At 45.6% G+C, this 15,821-nt stretch overlaps 1 protein-coding gene across 7 annotated transcripts in view; it reads right to left on the reverse strand.

Moving 5' to 3' along the window:
* FN1 (fibronectin 1) overlaps nt 1-15,821 on the reverse strand; it is a 108,838-nt gene that overhangs the window by 14,823 nt on the left and 78,194 nt on the right. For 3 of the 7 annotated variants that reach the window (XM_069615941.1, XM_069615937.1, XM_069615936.1), the window contains 12 exons: nt 14,747-14,860; nt 13,545-13,814; nt 12,172-12,359; nt 11,121-11,208; nt 9,940-10,116; nt 9,506-9,595; nt 8,652-8,831; nt 7,680-7,769; nt 5,915-6,417; nt 1,594-1,732; nt 939-1,106; nt 199-324 (listed from right to left, as the gene is read on the reverse strand). In XM_069615941.1, the coding sequence (XP_069472042.1) occupies nt 199-324; nt 939-1,106; nt 1,594-1,732; nt 5,915-6,417; nt 7,680-7,769; nt 8,652-8,831; nt 9,506-9,595; nt 9,940-10,116; nt 11,121-11,208; nt 12,172-12,359; nt 13,545-13,814; nt 14,747-14,860 (2,133 nt within the window). The remainder of the gene's footprint in view (nt 1-198; nt 325-938; nt 1,107-1,593; nt 1,733-5,914; nt 6,418-7,679; nt 7,770-8,651; nt 8,832-9,505; nt 9,596-9,939; nt 10,117-11,120; nt 11,209-12,171; nt 12,360-13,544; nt 13,815-14,746; nt 14,861-15,821) is intronic. The other 4 variants (XM_069615942.1, XM_069615940.1, XM_069615939.1 and 1 more) reach the window with 2 other exon arrangements.

Genomic DNA, 15,821 nt, shown 5'->3' on the forward strand with positions numbered 1-15,821 from the left:
GTAAAGTGCCCTGTCGAGGGACATGGAAATATCCATGCAAAACCAAGCAGCACCACCAAATTGAATGCAGTTTCAAGAAGAATATATAGAGGCAGACAACTACTCGTTCACATTGTTTATGGTGGTATCCATGGTTGTGGGCATTTCATAGGAGGGGGAGAACGAAACCATCAGTGGATGAATCAAGGTCATACATACGTGGTTCACACTTGAACTCGCCCTTCCCATTCCCAAGGCAGGTGCAGCTCATCATCTGTCCACCGTCTGCCCGGCGATCCCATTTCTCACCGATTCGGTAGTTCGAGCCACTGTCGTGGCACCATTCTAGGTTAGGAGAAATAAAAGTGACCTTGGGCAACCAAAATGCAACAAAAGCATAACATGAGGCAAACCAACAACCCTCAAAGTTCAAAGCAATAACAAATGTTAGCAGTTACATTAACAGTAAAACGTAAGTAACATTTATCACGCCACTGATCCAAAACATGCATTTTATGAACACCAACCCCTGCCCAGGAGTCGTATATGCTGCGATTACCCAGACTGCCCAGATCAGGCAATAACACAAGAGAAATCACTTAATTCTGTGCATAGGCACTAATGTATGGGATTTGCAGGGAACCAACAGAGCACTGCACCTACAATACACACCCATGAAACTACAGGTGGAGTGTAGGGGGAAGCAGAAATTCTGGGGGCCAGGGGAGGGAGAAGTTCCAGAGGGGACAGTGGACTAATCATTCACCCTGTACCCACTGGAGTACCAAATAGTAACATCAAACTGCCCCACCACCCCCCCCCCCCCCATCACTTGCTACAGTGGCCAGGTCCCCTGTTAAGCAAGGAACCAAAGCACTTTGACAGGCAGCGTCTTCTGAATTGCTATACAGTGCATGCAGGAGAGTCAAAATATGCAAGCAGAGGGCAAGTAAACTCACTGGATGAATCACACCGGAAGTGTCCGCTGCCCAAGCCCAAGCACCTACACCACAGCTTAAAGCCAGATTCAGACATGCGCTCCCACTCCTGCCCTATAGCATAGGAGGAGCTGGTGGTGATGTCGTAGCAAGTGTCCTCCGCTGGCTGCAGTAAACCGCCTTCAGGCACTTAAAAAATAAAAAAACAGGAAAATAGTCATGACCAGGCCAACACAAAGGGACACATCACTGGAACACACCACATCACCTTTCCCCATTTGGATAAAGACCCACATCACTATACACCCTAATGTCTATTGGCCACGACATTGGCATATAAACTATGTGTCTGTTGTATTAAAACACCAAAGTAAATGACCTGCACTTTTTAGAGTATTAGGACATAAAACGAAATGTACAGCTACAAATGTGGTGAACTAAAAGGAAGAGAAGAAAAAGAAAGATGCAAACTATTGAAAGGTGAACATTGCCAATGGAAAATTTTTGAAAGCAGACTAGTCTATCACATCTCCTTCAGCATCAGGTTTGTATAGGACTACCTAACAACCAACAAGTCTGCCTCCCTTCTGAAGGCTGCATACTTCTGGCCAGCTCAGGTGCACCAAGGAGTGTGTGCTGCATAGTCTTGCTACCACATTGAGCAAGGTGTTCTTACCAGCATTTGTAACCGTGACCAGCTCCTGCAGAACCTTGTGCTTGTTCTTGCCCTTCACAGCCTCCACGATGATGGTGTATGTTGCTCCTCGGGTCAGACCAGTCAATGTGGCGCTGGAGGAGGAGCCAGGCACTGTAAACTAATTTGAAACAATGCATCACAGGAAAGCGGCCGAAAGAAGCATCACCTCTCAGAATGGCAATTGGGGGTTCCTCCACGAGGCACTCCCAAAGAAGGCATGACATTTGTTTGAAGCACACTAGCCCCTTAATGCCGTTATCCTATGTACAGGGCTGTATCTCGAGTGAATGTACAAGGCCCCGGTCCAACCTGGAGATGCGTCAAAGGGACAGAACTCAAAAACTAAGGTAAGGTGCTAAGAGAAAAGAACACACCTGTACCATGATCTTAAGCACCCCATATTGGCCCCAGGGTGATCACCATGAAGGTTTGTGGAGTAAATTGGTCGCAGTTGAGATTTATGAAGCCAACATATCAATTTGCCCATTCATGAACCTTTTTGATTTAAATGGTGAAGATGGGGGGCAATGTTTATTTATAGATTGCCCCAATTAACAGAATCTGTACATCAGTTGGCCTGGGTAGCTTCTGGTAGATTGTTCACCAGGCTCTCAAAGACAAGGACCAGGTGCTAAATATCACAAGGCATATTGGAGATGCAGGTTTTTCTAATATGGACTGATCCCAAGCACACAAAGACAGCTTGGTTAGAGTTTACCTGGATCCCCACCCTCCCCCAGACTTCACAATACAAAGCCAGTGTTGAAATGACAGTCTAGTTTTTTGGAATAGCATGATAGGCTGGCAACTAAGGGCTGCGTGCCTAGTTGGAGGTATTGAGGGCTGGTTTAGGCCAGCCGGAAAGGTCTGTGGTCTGGGGGGGGGGGGCGCAAAGGATGTCCAGTGGGAGGGTGGGGCGCATGCAGGGATTTTTTTTTTTTTTTAAAGGGGTGGCAGCTTTTAATAAAAAACATAAGCAGTGGGGTGGACCCAGACAATATTTTGACTCGACTGGGGTTCAATATAAAAAAATGAAGTCTGAATACCACTGCCCTGTGTGAAGTGAAAATCATCTCAGTGGGAGACTCTGTATTCCTCAGATCCATTCCATATTCTTGCTGAAGTTCCTGGTGGGACCATACAGACTGGACCCTGGCTCCTTTGTCCTGGAATCCTAGTTCTCGCTGGAGGAATCCCATGCAGGGATATTCCCCTCGCTTCGTATTGTCCTTGCTGGTTGGAATGACTGACCTAAACTCACCAGCATATGCTTGATCAGTGCTCACATCAGGCGAACCAGCACTGTGGCCGTTCCCTGGGTCCACAATGTGCATTTGGCTCCATTCACAGGGGGTCCCCATGGTCCATGAGCAGTGGCGCTTTGAATGCGACCCAGGCACAACTTTTTATGGTGGCATTCATGGTTACGAGTGGGTCTTGTTCTCCACTCTGCAAGCAGCTCTTCCTGGCCCAATTCTTGATTTCTGGACTGACTTTTCCTGCGGCAGTGGTTGGGTGCCTCCGGCTGTGAGCCCCACCTGCGGGCTAAGTTTAGCATACCTATTGGGATCTAACCCCATGCTCTTATGACTTTTAAAATATTGATTTAACTTCATTAGGAACGTTGAACTTGCCCAAATGGAGACATTTCCCTATAGTCCGGTGCCTGAGGTTTTGAGAACAAACCCTGTAATTTTGGAAGGCATCACTGTTCTCTTCTAGATATTAATAGAATGAAGGCCGGCAGCACACTCATACTATAGGAAGTAATGGGGTTACATTATTGCGATTTGTGACCTGGGACGAATACAGGACTGCTAGACCAACACTACAGTCAGTTAGGTTGGCCCATTTTAGGTTTTAACCCCTTCCTTCTCTCCCATCTAAAGCTCCAAAGCCTAGTACATACTTGTTAGGTTAGCTCTGTCTGAGTGACGGAATCTCCAGTTACCATGTTTAAACCAGAGAGAGAACGGCTTTTATAATGAGATGCTAAAGTAAGGTCTATATATTTATTTTTTTGCAGTATATGTAGTTTTGTTTTTCCTGGGACTCATGCTTGGTACCAGACCATCCACCCCCACCAATTGGTCCAACTTGGTGGACACCCTATTTTTACTCTAGGCTTTTTGCGTGGGGCATCAAAAGAGTTACTCTAAGACTAACCCACGCCAATGGCAAATCAAGGAGTCAGGATCAAAGAATGCAATGTTGTTCATATGAGGGCCTCATCCTGCAGACACAATGTAGCTTAAACAAAAGTCTAACATACCAACTACATGCATGTGTGCTAAAATTAAATTCATATTGCTTACGATTTAAGGCACATGAGTATACTGTTGCAGGACAATAAAAAAAAACGACATCACTATAAGTGTGGTCCTAAAGTGCATTTAGCACTGGGTTATAGTTTTTGCTACATCAGGAGCCAATGAACTATTATTACTAATTTTGTGTATGGCGCTGCACACCCATAGGCCTCAGGGAGCACATAAAACAAGGCAAGCCATGCTTGGAATGGTCAATCAGTGGCAGATTAAGTAGTTATTTAAGACAGGAATTGGCTAAGGCCAAAGCGGTAATGGACGTCAAGGACAGAAGTGCGTTCCAGGCTTCGGGGCCCACACTACTTATTTTTTTGCCCGTGAGGCGCTTATACAAAAAGAAAATACTGTTTCAATACACCCACAGGGAAAGGGAGGGGGGAGGAGGTGTGGGAAATACATAATTAAAAAACACAATATACAAGAGCAGTGGGGGAAGAGAGGAAGACAGGTTGAAACTACTATGCCTTCCGAGTATTCAAAAGGAGCAAGTGCAGCAAGGAAGAAGGGTTAAGTGGCGATGAGTCTGAGCTCATGGGTGAACCACAGATGAAGTGTTAGGAATGTTGAGTGCTACACGGCCAGGAGCCACGTGCGAGCCACCAGGGCAGAGGGTGTAAGTGCAGATAGGCAGGAGCTGTGCTATCTGGATGCGGGAGGTCAGGTCCCAGAGGATGCCTAGGACGCCAATTGCAGCAACTGTGGGATTAGCAAGGGAGAAATGGAGGTAAAGGAGTCTTCAGGAGCTTCCAGAATTTTAGAAGATCCTGTTCAAGGCGCAGAGGACGAGGCTTTTCCATAGGAGGGAGCCAGCTGAGGAAAGCAAACCACCTGCTCTCTGTTTAGCTAAATGCTTTACGCACAGAGCCAGAGGAGTGTAGTGGTCGGGGGAGGGGGGGTGGTGGGGGGGAAGAGGCATTTACTAAGATAACGTTGAAGATAGTGTGGTCCCAGAGAGGCCAGAACGCCTTGTGGATGATGCATAGGGATTTGAATTTAATCCGTGCAGCAACCGGGAGCCAATGAAGACTTGTGCAGGAGAGATGCAGTTTTTTTCCGATCTCCCTCACATTGTTAGACCGAAGATGAGCAGCCTTCAGTCGATCCATCAGGTATCAAGGGGGCCTTGCCAGACTGACATTTGAGAGTCAAGGTAAGGATTGTATGCGAAACGCTGTGTTTCACAGCCAGCCAAAACAAGGAGCGTCTAACTAGCGGTTTGTGGCCTTGAAAAGCAGGATCACAAACTCCTCTCGCTGCCCTGTTCTGAATCATTTAAACTAACATGTAGCAATAATCCAGTCTGGAGTTCATGAGAGCTGAAGCCAAGAGATCCATTTGCTTCAGAAAGGAATAGACTCATCTGCCTCAGCGCCTCGTGACATATGAAACTGGAGATATGGTTCTTCATGGGGAGCTGAGAAGCACTGTAGACTCCCAATGTTTTGATGCAGTGAGCTACTGCAACAGTACAGCCTGCAATCAACACGTGCAGCTTTTTTGCCGTTGACCTGAGCCCACAATCAGCAGTTCGGTTTTGTTATTGTTCAGAGCTAGAATATTGGTGGCCATCCAAGATTGAATTGACGAGTAAATACAGTTAATGGACTCGAAGGTCTTGCATAGACATTGGCCCCACCTGCCACCCATATTGGTCTGTTGCTTCCAGTGATAACCAACTGTGCTCAGTGTCTGTATAGTGTAGATTCCCTTAGTAAAGAGGCAGAGAAAACACAAAGCCAGCATGAACTGCTGGTAGGGTGCTCAACGTCTGTGTAAAAGATTAAAAAGACAACTTCAGAAGCAGCTAGACTGCTTGTATTCAATACATGTACAAAAATGCAAATTCTACGAGAAGAAATTAATTTTGCATCAGTATAAAACCAGGTGCACCTGTTGTAAAGTGGCCATATGACACTGGGCAAGCCCACCATAAACCAAATACAAAGACAGTCATTCACTGAATTTAGACTTACCTGCTGAGTGGTTTCCTCGTGGTCAACAGGATTACAAGTTATGAGGTACTCCGTGGTCTCCAGCAGGGGCTTCCAGGAGATGGTGGTCTGAGCTTCCTGACCTCGGTCGACACGTTGTGGACCAAAGTTATGGGAGGTGGGCCGGTCCATGTCAATTTCACGCCGAGGGAAGCTGGCTAGTTCAATATCTTCTCGAATGGTTGGTGTGTACTGCCCGGGGGTGTACCTGCCGGGTGTGTGCTGTTCTGGTGTCTGGTACCCCGGCTTCACTGGGGTGGCTGTTGTCGGTTGAACGGGCCGCCTAAAGCCATGTTCTTCGAAATTCTGCTGCCCCTGGTGGCTGATACTCTGCTGACCGCTGGTGCCTGGAAGTTGGATACCGTTCCCATTGTCAAAGCTTGTCTGGGAGATGAAAGGCGTGTTCTCCACTAAAGTGGGCACATCTAGGATGTCTTGGCCTTGTTGGCCAGGGTGTGGCAATGTAACCAGCCGGGGAAGCTCATCTAGCCAAAGAAGGGGTTAGAAGCAAAAAAAAAAGCAAAGCTGATTGGCTGCGGCAAAAAGCTGCATTAGTCAGACAAACATGGACATTGGTGGGCCATCAGTAGGCCAAGCTTATGGAACAGAGCCTTAGCAAGAAGCCACCATCATTCCAATTACACCCCTGTGCAAGAGCTTTCTGCAAATCGGCACATATGAATTATGGTGAAATGGAGTCTAGAAGCATAGACTCGAAGCACCCCCTACTTAAGGTTTAAGCTGTAAACTAGATCCCCCAACCATCAAAGTACTATAGATTTACAGAATATACAGGCAACCCTTTGGGAAAAGTTCACAATGCACTGGAAAAATATAGGCACATCTGACCAAGTTTCATTCAGGCATGTGGGGGCGGGCCTGTAGGAAATGCCTTTTCGGCTGCACTATCCAAAGTGTACAAGTAGCCTGGTGCTGACATTATTTAAACTTATTTGGTGAAACGGTGGTGACGACCACAGGCTTACTTTACAACACAACTGGGGTAACTACCCTACTTCTGTAGTACACCAGTCTGCTAACAGACTAGCATATTCCCAGTCTGCTAACAGGCTGGCATATTCGCAGAAATAAAGCAACAGTTATGCTGGCCTCCCCAATGTTAAACTGCCTTCGAATAACTGGAATGCGCTTTAAACCTCCATGGTTAACGCATTTCTGAAGGCCTTGCATAGTAAACAATTAAATAAAAAATGTGTAGGGTGCTATTCTGCAGGTCTTGGAAGAATGGGTTGATTTGCTCCTCATTGTATTATACCATGTATTTGGACAGGGGGGCCAATTTTAAAGTATTGTCAACTCCACACTTGAGCTAGGGGTTGCATTGTATGGAAAGTGTGGTTTACAAAGTACTTTGCCTTTATGAAAGCAAATAACCGCATCCAAGACCGGCAAACGGAGACTGCCCTCGTGACCATTTTTCACTGGTTAACAGAAATAACATACTCCTTGCCTGCCAAGTGCGATAAGCCCATCCTCATTCCCAAATACGAACCCCAGGGGATAAACAGTGTGCCACCCTGGAGGCATTGGTGCTTGGAAGAGGTTTAAAGCTGGCAATAGTGTCTAGTCCTTGCCTGCTATAAAGGGCAAGGGGGGCTCGTTTCAGACTGCCCTGGGTAGTGGTAGCGGTGCACAGTCTAAAACATTGCTTTTAGTACCCACACAGACCCCCTTCACATCGGCATTCAACTAAGTCGTGATGCACCAATTGCCAGACAAGTTTTACCTGTCCTTTTGCGCCCGATCAGCGGTTCACTCTTCTGGTTGCTCCTAACAGCAAATATATAAATGGTGTACTCTGTTCCTGGTTCCAAATCTGGTTGAAAGAAATAAACCCAATAAAGTGAGCCTGTGGGACAGCTCCTGAACAACCACATGACAAACACGTGCATGAAACATCAAATTAAGAGCCATTCATTTTGAAGTTCATAATGGATGCATTTAACCACAATAAAGGCAGAGCGGTCGCTTCACCGTTCATTTAATTTCACCTACAGCCTGCCTCTTCTTTCCCTAGATCCAGCTTAAAGCATGTGCCCAACTCCTGTGCAGCCACCATCTGACACTAATAGAAACATATGTGCTGATCATAAGGATGGGCAGCAAGTGTCAATACAAAATTCTCAACCACCAGCCATGACGTAAACTAGGAATTATTAGTCCCAAAATTTACCAGTGGGATCCTAAGAAAATCTGCCAGTTCAAGTCATGTTTTCAGAAAATATAGTATTGGTGCCACATTAGACATGGGACGGAATTCAACTGGACATTTAGGCATTAGCCGTAATAGAAGAGTTGACAGGATCTTAAGGGACATGCCAAAGTGAGCACGCCGGACCAGGTCCACTCCCACAGCAAAGAAGCAAACACTCAGATGCTCTTTCTAAACCAGGCAAGGCTTGATGTGAAAAGGCGTTTAATTGGCTAAATGATTCTCTTCAAAACCATAACATTCTGCCAGGAATTGGTTTGAAAATCAAGGCGGGTGGCCAGGTTTTATATAACAATATTTCCCCCCACTACTTCTGTACCCTACTACTTAAATGCCAATTATGTGCCAATCTTAATGTTCACTTTGATCAAGGCATGCACATAATTTGTCCTGCAACCATAAAAACACTAGAATACCATAAAACCAAATCTGCTCCCCCTCACATTTGGTCACATAATGCACGCTTTGCCACCCACGAGTGCTTACTTGTGATTGTGGCTTCTGTGGCACCTGCATGAGGGCGTGGGACCACTTCCCTAACTGGTCCTCCAGGTTTCTCATACTTTATGATGTATCCACTTAACCGTGAGCGAGGGGCTTGCCATGTAAACAATAGGGAGTTGCTGGTGGTAGTCAAGAATCTCAGGTTTGAAGGAGAGTCAACAGCTGCAGACAAAAACAAAGGAGAGACGAAGTTAACATTCTGAGGTCACCGCGTCCTAATACTTCATTGGTTTTATGGTTTGGTAAGGAGAAAGGCCAAAACAGGAACACTTCAAGTGAAACACAAATGTACATACTATGGAACTTGATCACCTAACCTTCTAGAAAATTCCAAATACATGGCGGTTCAGTGGTCTGCAAGAAGTTGAAGCCATGATGCCTGTTGGAGGCGTGAAGGATAGGGCGAGTTATAGCAGTGACAGAAACATCACCAGTGATCTAGGATTACATTCCTCCAACCAGACTGCTCAAACCATTGGGCTGGAGTGTCAATCCTGGTTGCAACTGGTGCCAGGCAGAACAACCACCTCTGCCACTAGTCTGCCCCCACACATTTTTCGGTTTACATCAGATCGACTGCAGTGACTCGTAGCACAGCTGACTCCAACTCTCCCCTTTCAGAGAAAGAGGCGGACCAAAAATGCAGAAGTCATGCTATGAAAGACCAAAATATCATTTACTTTCCTTCTCGGTGCAGATGGCAAATTGGCAGCTATGGCGGGGTGGGTGGAAGGTGCGTTTTACACCCTATCATTTGCTGACATGAATATAGCTGCGACAAGCATCTGGAGTAAAGGAGGCTTTGATAAGAAGGTTAGGAGAAAATTAGTCATTACCTGTGGTTACATCAATAGTTACTGGAGAGCTGCGAGCATTCTCGTTTAAGGTGTAAATGTTGATTTTGTAGTCTGTACCTGGCTGCAAGCCTGTAGGGAAAGAAGTAGTGGGATTTACTACACATCTTCCCCACCCACAAAAGAAACCACCACACCCATCTCTACAAAGGCAAGGCTTTATTCCCTCAACTACAAAGCAGATCTGATCCACCTCACACCAACTAGAGTATTGAGGCTTGAAGGCTCCTGGGACGTACCGTGGGGTGCAGAAAGATCACATGCAAAGGTACCTCTGCAGCGGCTCTTAAGTCTGCTCCCATTACCAGAAAATGGACCCAACCCCACTGGTCACGCAGGCAGTATAGATCCGTGAGCTGGGGATAGAAGGCAATGTGCGATTTCTGAATGCTAGCAACTATTGAGAAAACACTTGCCTGTGATTGTGTAGGTGCGGATGTCTGGGCTGATGGTCCTCTGGACAGGGTTCTGGCCACCTGATGGAATAGCATCAATTTGGAACCCAGTGATCGTCTCGGTCTTTGTGCGCCACGTGATTGTGACTGTGGTTTCTGTGACATCAGTGACGCGGGGTCTACGGGGCGGACTGACATCTGCAGTAAGTGGTTAATAAAACATCTACAGTTAAACTACAAGCACACAAAAAACATTTGAAATGGAGCTTCCTTCTATACAGACCCCGCTCCCATTATCCCCACCCCATCCCCCAAGCCACCCCCCAACCAACCCACCCACCGCCCACCGCCCACCCCGCCACCACAGATTGTATAATTCGTGCTGAACAAATGAGTGAGAGCAGAGTGCCATTGTGCAAAGGACATCATTACGTAGTAGTGGGGGGCGGGGGGGAAGGGGATGGTTCAGGGCTTACATTTTTAACTGCTTTGGTATGTTACATGTTTAACAGAGCATCATGAAAATACGGTTCTGAAATTAGTCGCCTTGATATGGACAATGGCTAACTTTGAAAAGCCAGCACTAAAACCTAGTTTTCATTGAGATGTTCCTTGCAAAAAGAGATTGTACTTTCCATAGGTCACATTTGGTTAACTGCTCCCTCCCCCATAAGTTAAGGACGGTGTGCTTATGGCCACTTAGATTGTGTAGCCCTCCAGATGCTTGGCTGTACAACTCCCATATGGCATCAGCCCTAACCAGCATATTCGGTGAAGGGAGTTGAAGCCACAAGAGTAGATTCACTTTAATTACACTACCTGTCCAGCAGATCTTGCCACTACGCAGGCTGTAAGTTCATGAATAGGAAAGCAGTTTATAGTTTGACTAATATGAGGTTAAAAGAATGTTGCTCCTAGGCAGGTGTGGGCTTATTAGATTAAGCTGTTCAACACAGAAGACTAGGAGACAAACTTGGATGGGAACCAGGCTAATTGGCAAGGGTTACATTGGAGACCGAGGAAGTGCTTACAAACAGTACTCCTTGGCAACCCCAGGGACCATAAAATGGGGTTTGAATTAGGCACCCCAAAAAAAGCCAATTGGTCTTTTAAACACCCCATTAACGATGAAGACCATCACTGGTGCTGCTTTGAACACCATAGACTGAAAAAATGCAAGTCAAAGCTGTTCGACCACTCACTTTCTTGTGTAGCCACGATGCCCTGAGCAGGCCGGCTGGTCAGGGAGTCCTTCAGAGCATATACATGGACTTCATATTTGGTTGCCACCTACAAATAGGCAAAGTTTAGTTTAATTTCTTCCAGAGATTAAAGTAAAAAAGGTTAATTAACGAAGTAAAGAAAAGCAATTGTCTGGCTAATGTCCCAAACGAAAAGCAAAAGCTAATGAAGCAATAGATGCTGCAAGGGTATTAGGAGGCATCTGTGTGCAAGATCCAAAGACAAGGACAGGTTGTGGAAACGGGCCGCCACAAGATCAAAACACTGCAGCAGTGCACAAAACAGACTGAAAACCAGGCCCAAGTGGAACACTTAGGTTAGGGCTGGTGGTCAAAAAACAGTATGGCCCAAGGTCTAAACCAACATATGCACACTAAATATATCTTGATGCAAAACAAAACTTATAGACTTGCACCAATGCATCCAGAACGTCGCCTTAACCCATGTTGATCCAGCAGCACAGCCCTGCTCCCAAACGGCTGGCTGAATTCCATACTTCATTTTGATCAGTATTAAAACAAAGTGTGTGTGCGCGCGCAGCAAGAGCATGGCGCTCATTTATGCCAGCATGTATCCTTCCAGAAACCTCAATCGGTTGGAGCTGCAATAGCAGCAGCCACAGCAAATCTCAGAACCGGAGCACGACCATCATACGCTGTGCACCCATTTAGCACGGCTGAAATACTGTAAACCAGAGTCTGCTGCGGTCCATTAAAATCAGGGACATGCCTATCGTAGTATTACGTTGTGGCAATTCAATTTGAGGCAATAGGCTTTGCACCAGGTAGACCTACAAATTATCTTTCAGGACTATGCTTAAAAGGTAACCTTTATTAGTTAAAATAATTTTTTTTTAAAATAAATCCCTACAGTATATAATTGCAACCAAAATTAACACTGCAATTAGTGTACTTAAATGACATTTAACCTTATGAAGGTATGGCAAATACTTACTCAGACCAGGAAGCAAAGCGGACACATTATTTCAGTGAGTATATACACATGGCTTACCATCAACCCAGTCACTATGGCCGAGGTGCTGTCTGGTGACAGGTTGATCTCCTTCATGGGCCCAGTTTTCTCCTTGGGATTAACTCTCACACGGTAGCCCGTTAACTGCACATTGGGAGCATGCCAAGTCACCGTCACACCAGTTGGGGTAATTTGTGGAAACCGCAGGTTTGTTGGAGGAGGAATAGCTATAAACGGGAAGGATTTACCAAGGTTGAGCAAGAGGACCAGAGAGATGACAGACAAAACAAATCGTGAAAGGTCGAGGGAAGATACGACAGTACAAGGTTTCCGACAATCAAACCAACTTCTTTGGTGTTATTTCTGGAGAACCTGAAGTCATGAAAGATGCATCTGGAGTGCTTCCACCACTCCAGAAAAGCAGAGTCAGCAATAGCCGGCATAGAGGGCATGTTACATGTACAATTGAGGGATTCGCATACCAAAAGGCTTACTAAAATATTCAGTGGTTTTAGATTTATATACACACGCACCAGAGAGGAAAAGCAGTCATGTCTGTTGTGAGCAAGGTGATGTGGCACTTTTGCCCAGTGAATACACTTATCAGTTGCTATTAAAACTAGCATGCTCGCGCTCAGTTTTTCTGCTTTTGTGGAAGTGGTTATTGAACACGAATTGAAAAGCTCACTAAGTTGGAGCCATTTTATTCCACAGTGCAAATGACAACTTCCATGGTCAGAAAGGCAGGTAGTCTGGTAAGTTTACTATCATTTACATGCCTCAAGATAGCATAAAACCTGCACTTTCAACAGAGCAGGATATTTATTGAGTAATACCAGCCAACATGACAGACATCTGACCAAACACATCTAGACCATTGCAATTAGTAAATGTCACATAAGGCTGGGTGACTGGGTCCAATTTGGAGGTTACAGAGTAGCGATTATTTTAATCAGCTCTTCTGTTAATTCAATAATGACCACAAAAACTACCATACCCATGAAGCCTTAAAATGAAAACATGCACGATATCTAGTGAACAGACAGCCCTCCAGAGCATAGTACAGTAACAAAACTGATTCGGTTCCCAGGGGGGGGGGGGGGGCGGCACGCAGGGGTTGCGAGTGGCATTTTCCTATAGACCACTCCTAAATTAGGACGCCCTGTATCTCACATTGTGCTCAACTCAATGCCATGTGGAAAGCAAAACATGTAGGCTGCCAAATTTAAATCCGGTCATCTAATGAGGACCTTCATCTGTCCAAATGGATCATTTACTTGAAATGTTAAAAATACTGTCCAATGAAAATACTTTACTATATGCTGGAGGGTCTGGCTGAAAACTGGATGGAGAAGGACAGACGTAAACATTTAGGTCCCGCCTCAGGACCAGCATGACAATTAAAAGTATACCTGTAACCTGCGTTCCTATCAGCGGCTGACTTTCCATGTCGTCGTGCAACGCCACAACACTAACTGTGTACTCTGCACCAGGTCGGAGGCCGTGCAGTTGCGCACTGTCATCATCCCCTTTTGGCGCCGGGGCTAGCTCATGGATCCCATCCTCTGGGCTCGAGTAGGTCACCCTATACTTGGTAACCTGCCCCTCGGGGCTTTCCCAAGCAAATTTGATGGAATCGACATCCACCTCGGTGAATGCCAGGCCTTTGGGGCGATCAATGTCTGTTAGGCAAATTAACGATGAGAAATTAGAAGCGAAAGCAAGAAGCAGTGGAAAGGTTTTGGGTAAGGAGAAAGGTTTGCAATAGCAAAAAGATCAAAAGCATGGCTATTTTTATTTTCATATTCATTTTGATTTCAAGCATATTATAAATCCAATACTGCAAATGACCTTGTGACAACCAGCCGAATTGTTAGGCATTTTTTCCATTTCGTTCACATGGAAAAGCTTTTGAATTATAGGAGCAAATCGGGTCCAGAAAAAAAAAATCCATGGGCGAGAAAAATAATGTTTGTGGCATCACATCACAATATACACCATCATTTATCAAAGAGTCACAACCACGCACAATTCAGGCTTGCGAAAGAGCAAGGGGATAATTTGAGCTCCACATCAAATTTACATTGCAACTGGTTTTTAAGTGTCGGCAAAAAAATAATGCATGGTTTCTACCAGAGGTCATTTGCATGATTGGGTCATCTTTACAAGCACTTTATTTCATATTAGCTTAGGTAGGCTTAGAGCTCTGCTAACTATTAAGACTACTCGCAGCACACACCAATCAGGAGGAAAAGAGTATACTGACACCATCTCATGTATTACAGAAGGTCAATTAAAAGCAAAATTAACAAAAGCACTTGCACCCTGCAATTTCTAAGATCACCTCCATGGCATTACAGAATGTTAGTTTAGGTCTCGATTCCAGGTTGACTACCACGAAGAGCAATGGGCTGTTGTCGCATCGGAAAACTGGCAACCTAACTCATCGGATGTAGCGCATTCTGGCTTTCAACCTTTGAGGCTCAGCAGTTGACCACCAATAACTAACTAATGCATTATACAGCACTAGGCCAATGCCTCTCCTACGCTATACCTCGCCGAACACCCATGCAATTGGGGAAGTAGGAAAGAAAAGTCAGATGAATATACATACTGGTAACTGCAGTTTCAACCAATGGCTGGCTCTCCCCGTTCTTGCCTTGGGCATAAACGCTAACCACATACTCCACCGTTGGCTGCAGGCCCTCAATGGTCATTTCCGTTTGATCTGGAAAACGTTTAACCAAAATGTTATCGGCATAGAACTTTCAGTTCACATGAATAGATGAGATTTACTGCCATGGCATAACTGAAGTTACATTCCAGAACTGAAGCCAGCCATACTAATGTGATTAAAAGGAGCAGAACATAAATGCACTCCTTCGCCCTCCAGCCACCCAGTCATTGCAAGGGTCTACATACTGAAATCAACCACATTCAAACCGAAAATGACATCAACCGCATCCTTCAGAAACCGCTCCTCACGCATACTTTCGATACCAGAGTGTTATCCCTAGAACTGCCACCATCTGCACAGAAAACAGCTGAGATCACAACAGGAAACTACCCGAGATTCGTACGTACCAAGCAGCTTTTCTAGGCAAGACATATGTAAACCTGACCTGGTCAGCAATAGCTTGCTGTGCTGCAAGAGAGGACCGCTGTGCTGAAACCAGCATTAAAGCGTAGAAACCGGTGCGATGCGCTAGTAGGACATCTCAGCAGTGCACAAGTCAAGTCATTGTGCACTTTCCTGACAGAGTGTCCCCTACTGCTGCACAGAGCATTGCCCCAGACACTACCTCATGGCTGCGTGATTTCAGAGCCACCAGACAGAACCCCTTTTCAGGACCTATATTAGTCACGGGACCATGGTTTTACTCCTTGTTTGAGGGTGCAAACAAAGATATCCGACTATGGCATACAGGCCCTGGTTTGGTTCGACAGATTTGCCACGTGTCTGGGGGGGGGGGGGGCAGGGGTGGCAACCAACCAGCATCGTGGGGTGCCCAATTAGTATTATGCAGCATTGCTAAATTTAGCATTGTTAAATGTATTTTTGTCCCACCCAGTTAGGATTTACTCTAGTTTCAAGCAGCCTCACACACGCTGCTCTCCAAGGGAGAAAAGGAGCTCAGCAATCAAGGCTTTACTCTTCAGGGCAGAGGAAAAAGTGCAGGGCTACAAAC

The sequence above is a fragment of the Ambystoma mexicanum genome, chromosome 9, assembly GCF_040938575.1.
Source record: "Ambystoma mexicanum isolate Mex_15411 chromosome 9, UKY_AmexF1_1, whole genome shotgun sequence".
NCBI lineage: Eukaryota > Metazoa > Chordata > Amphibia > Caudata > Ambystomatidae > Ambystoma > Ambystoma mexicanum.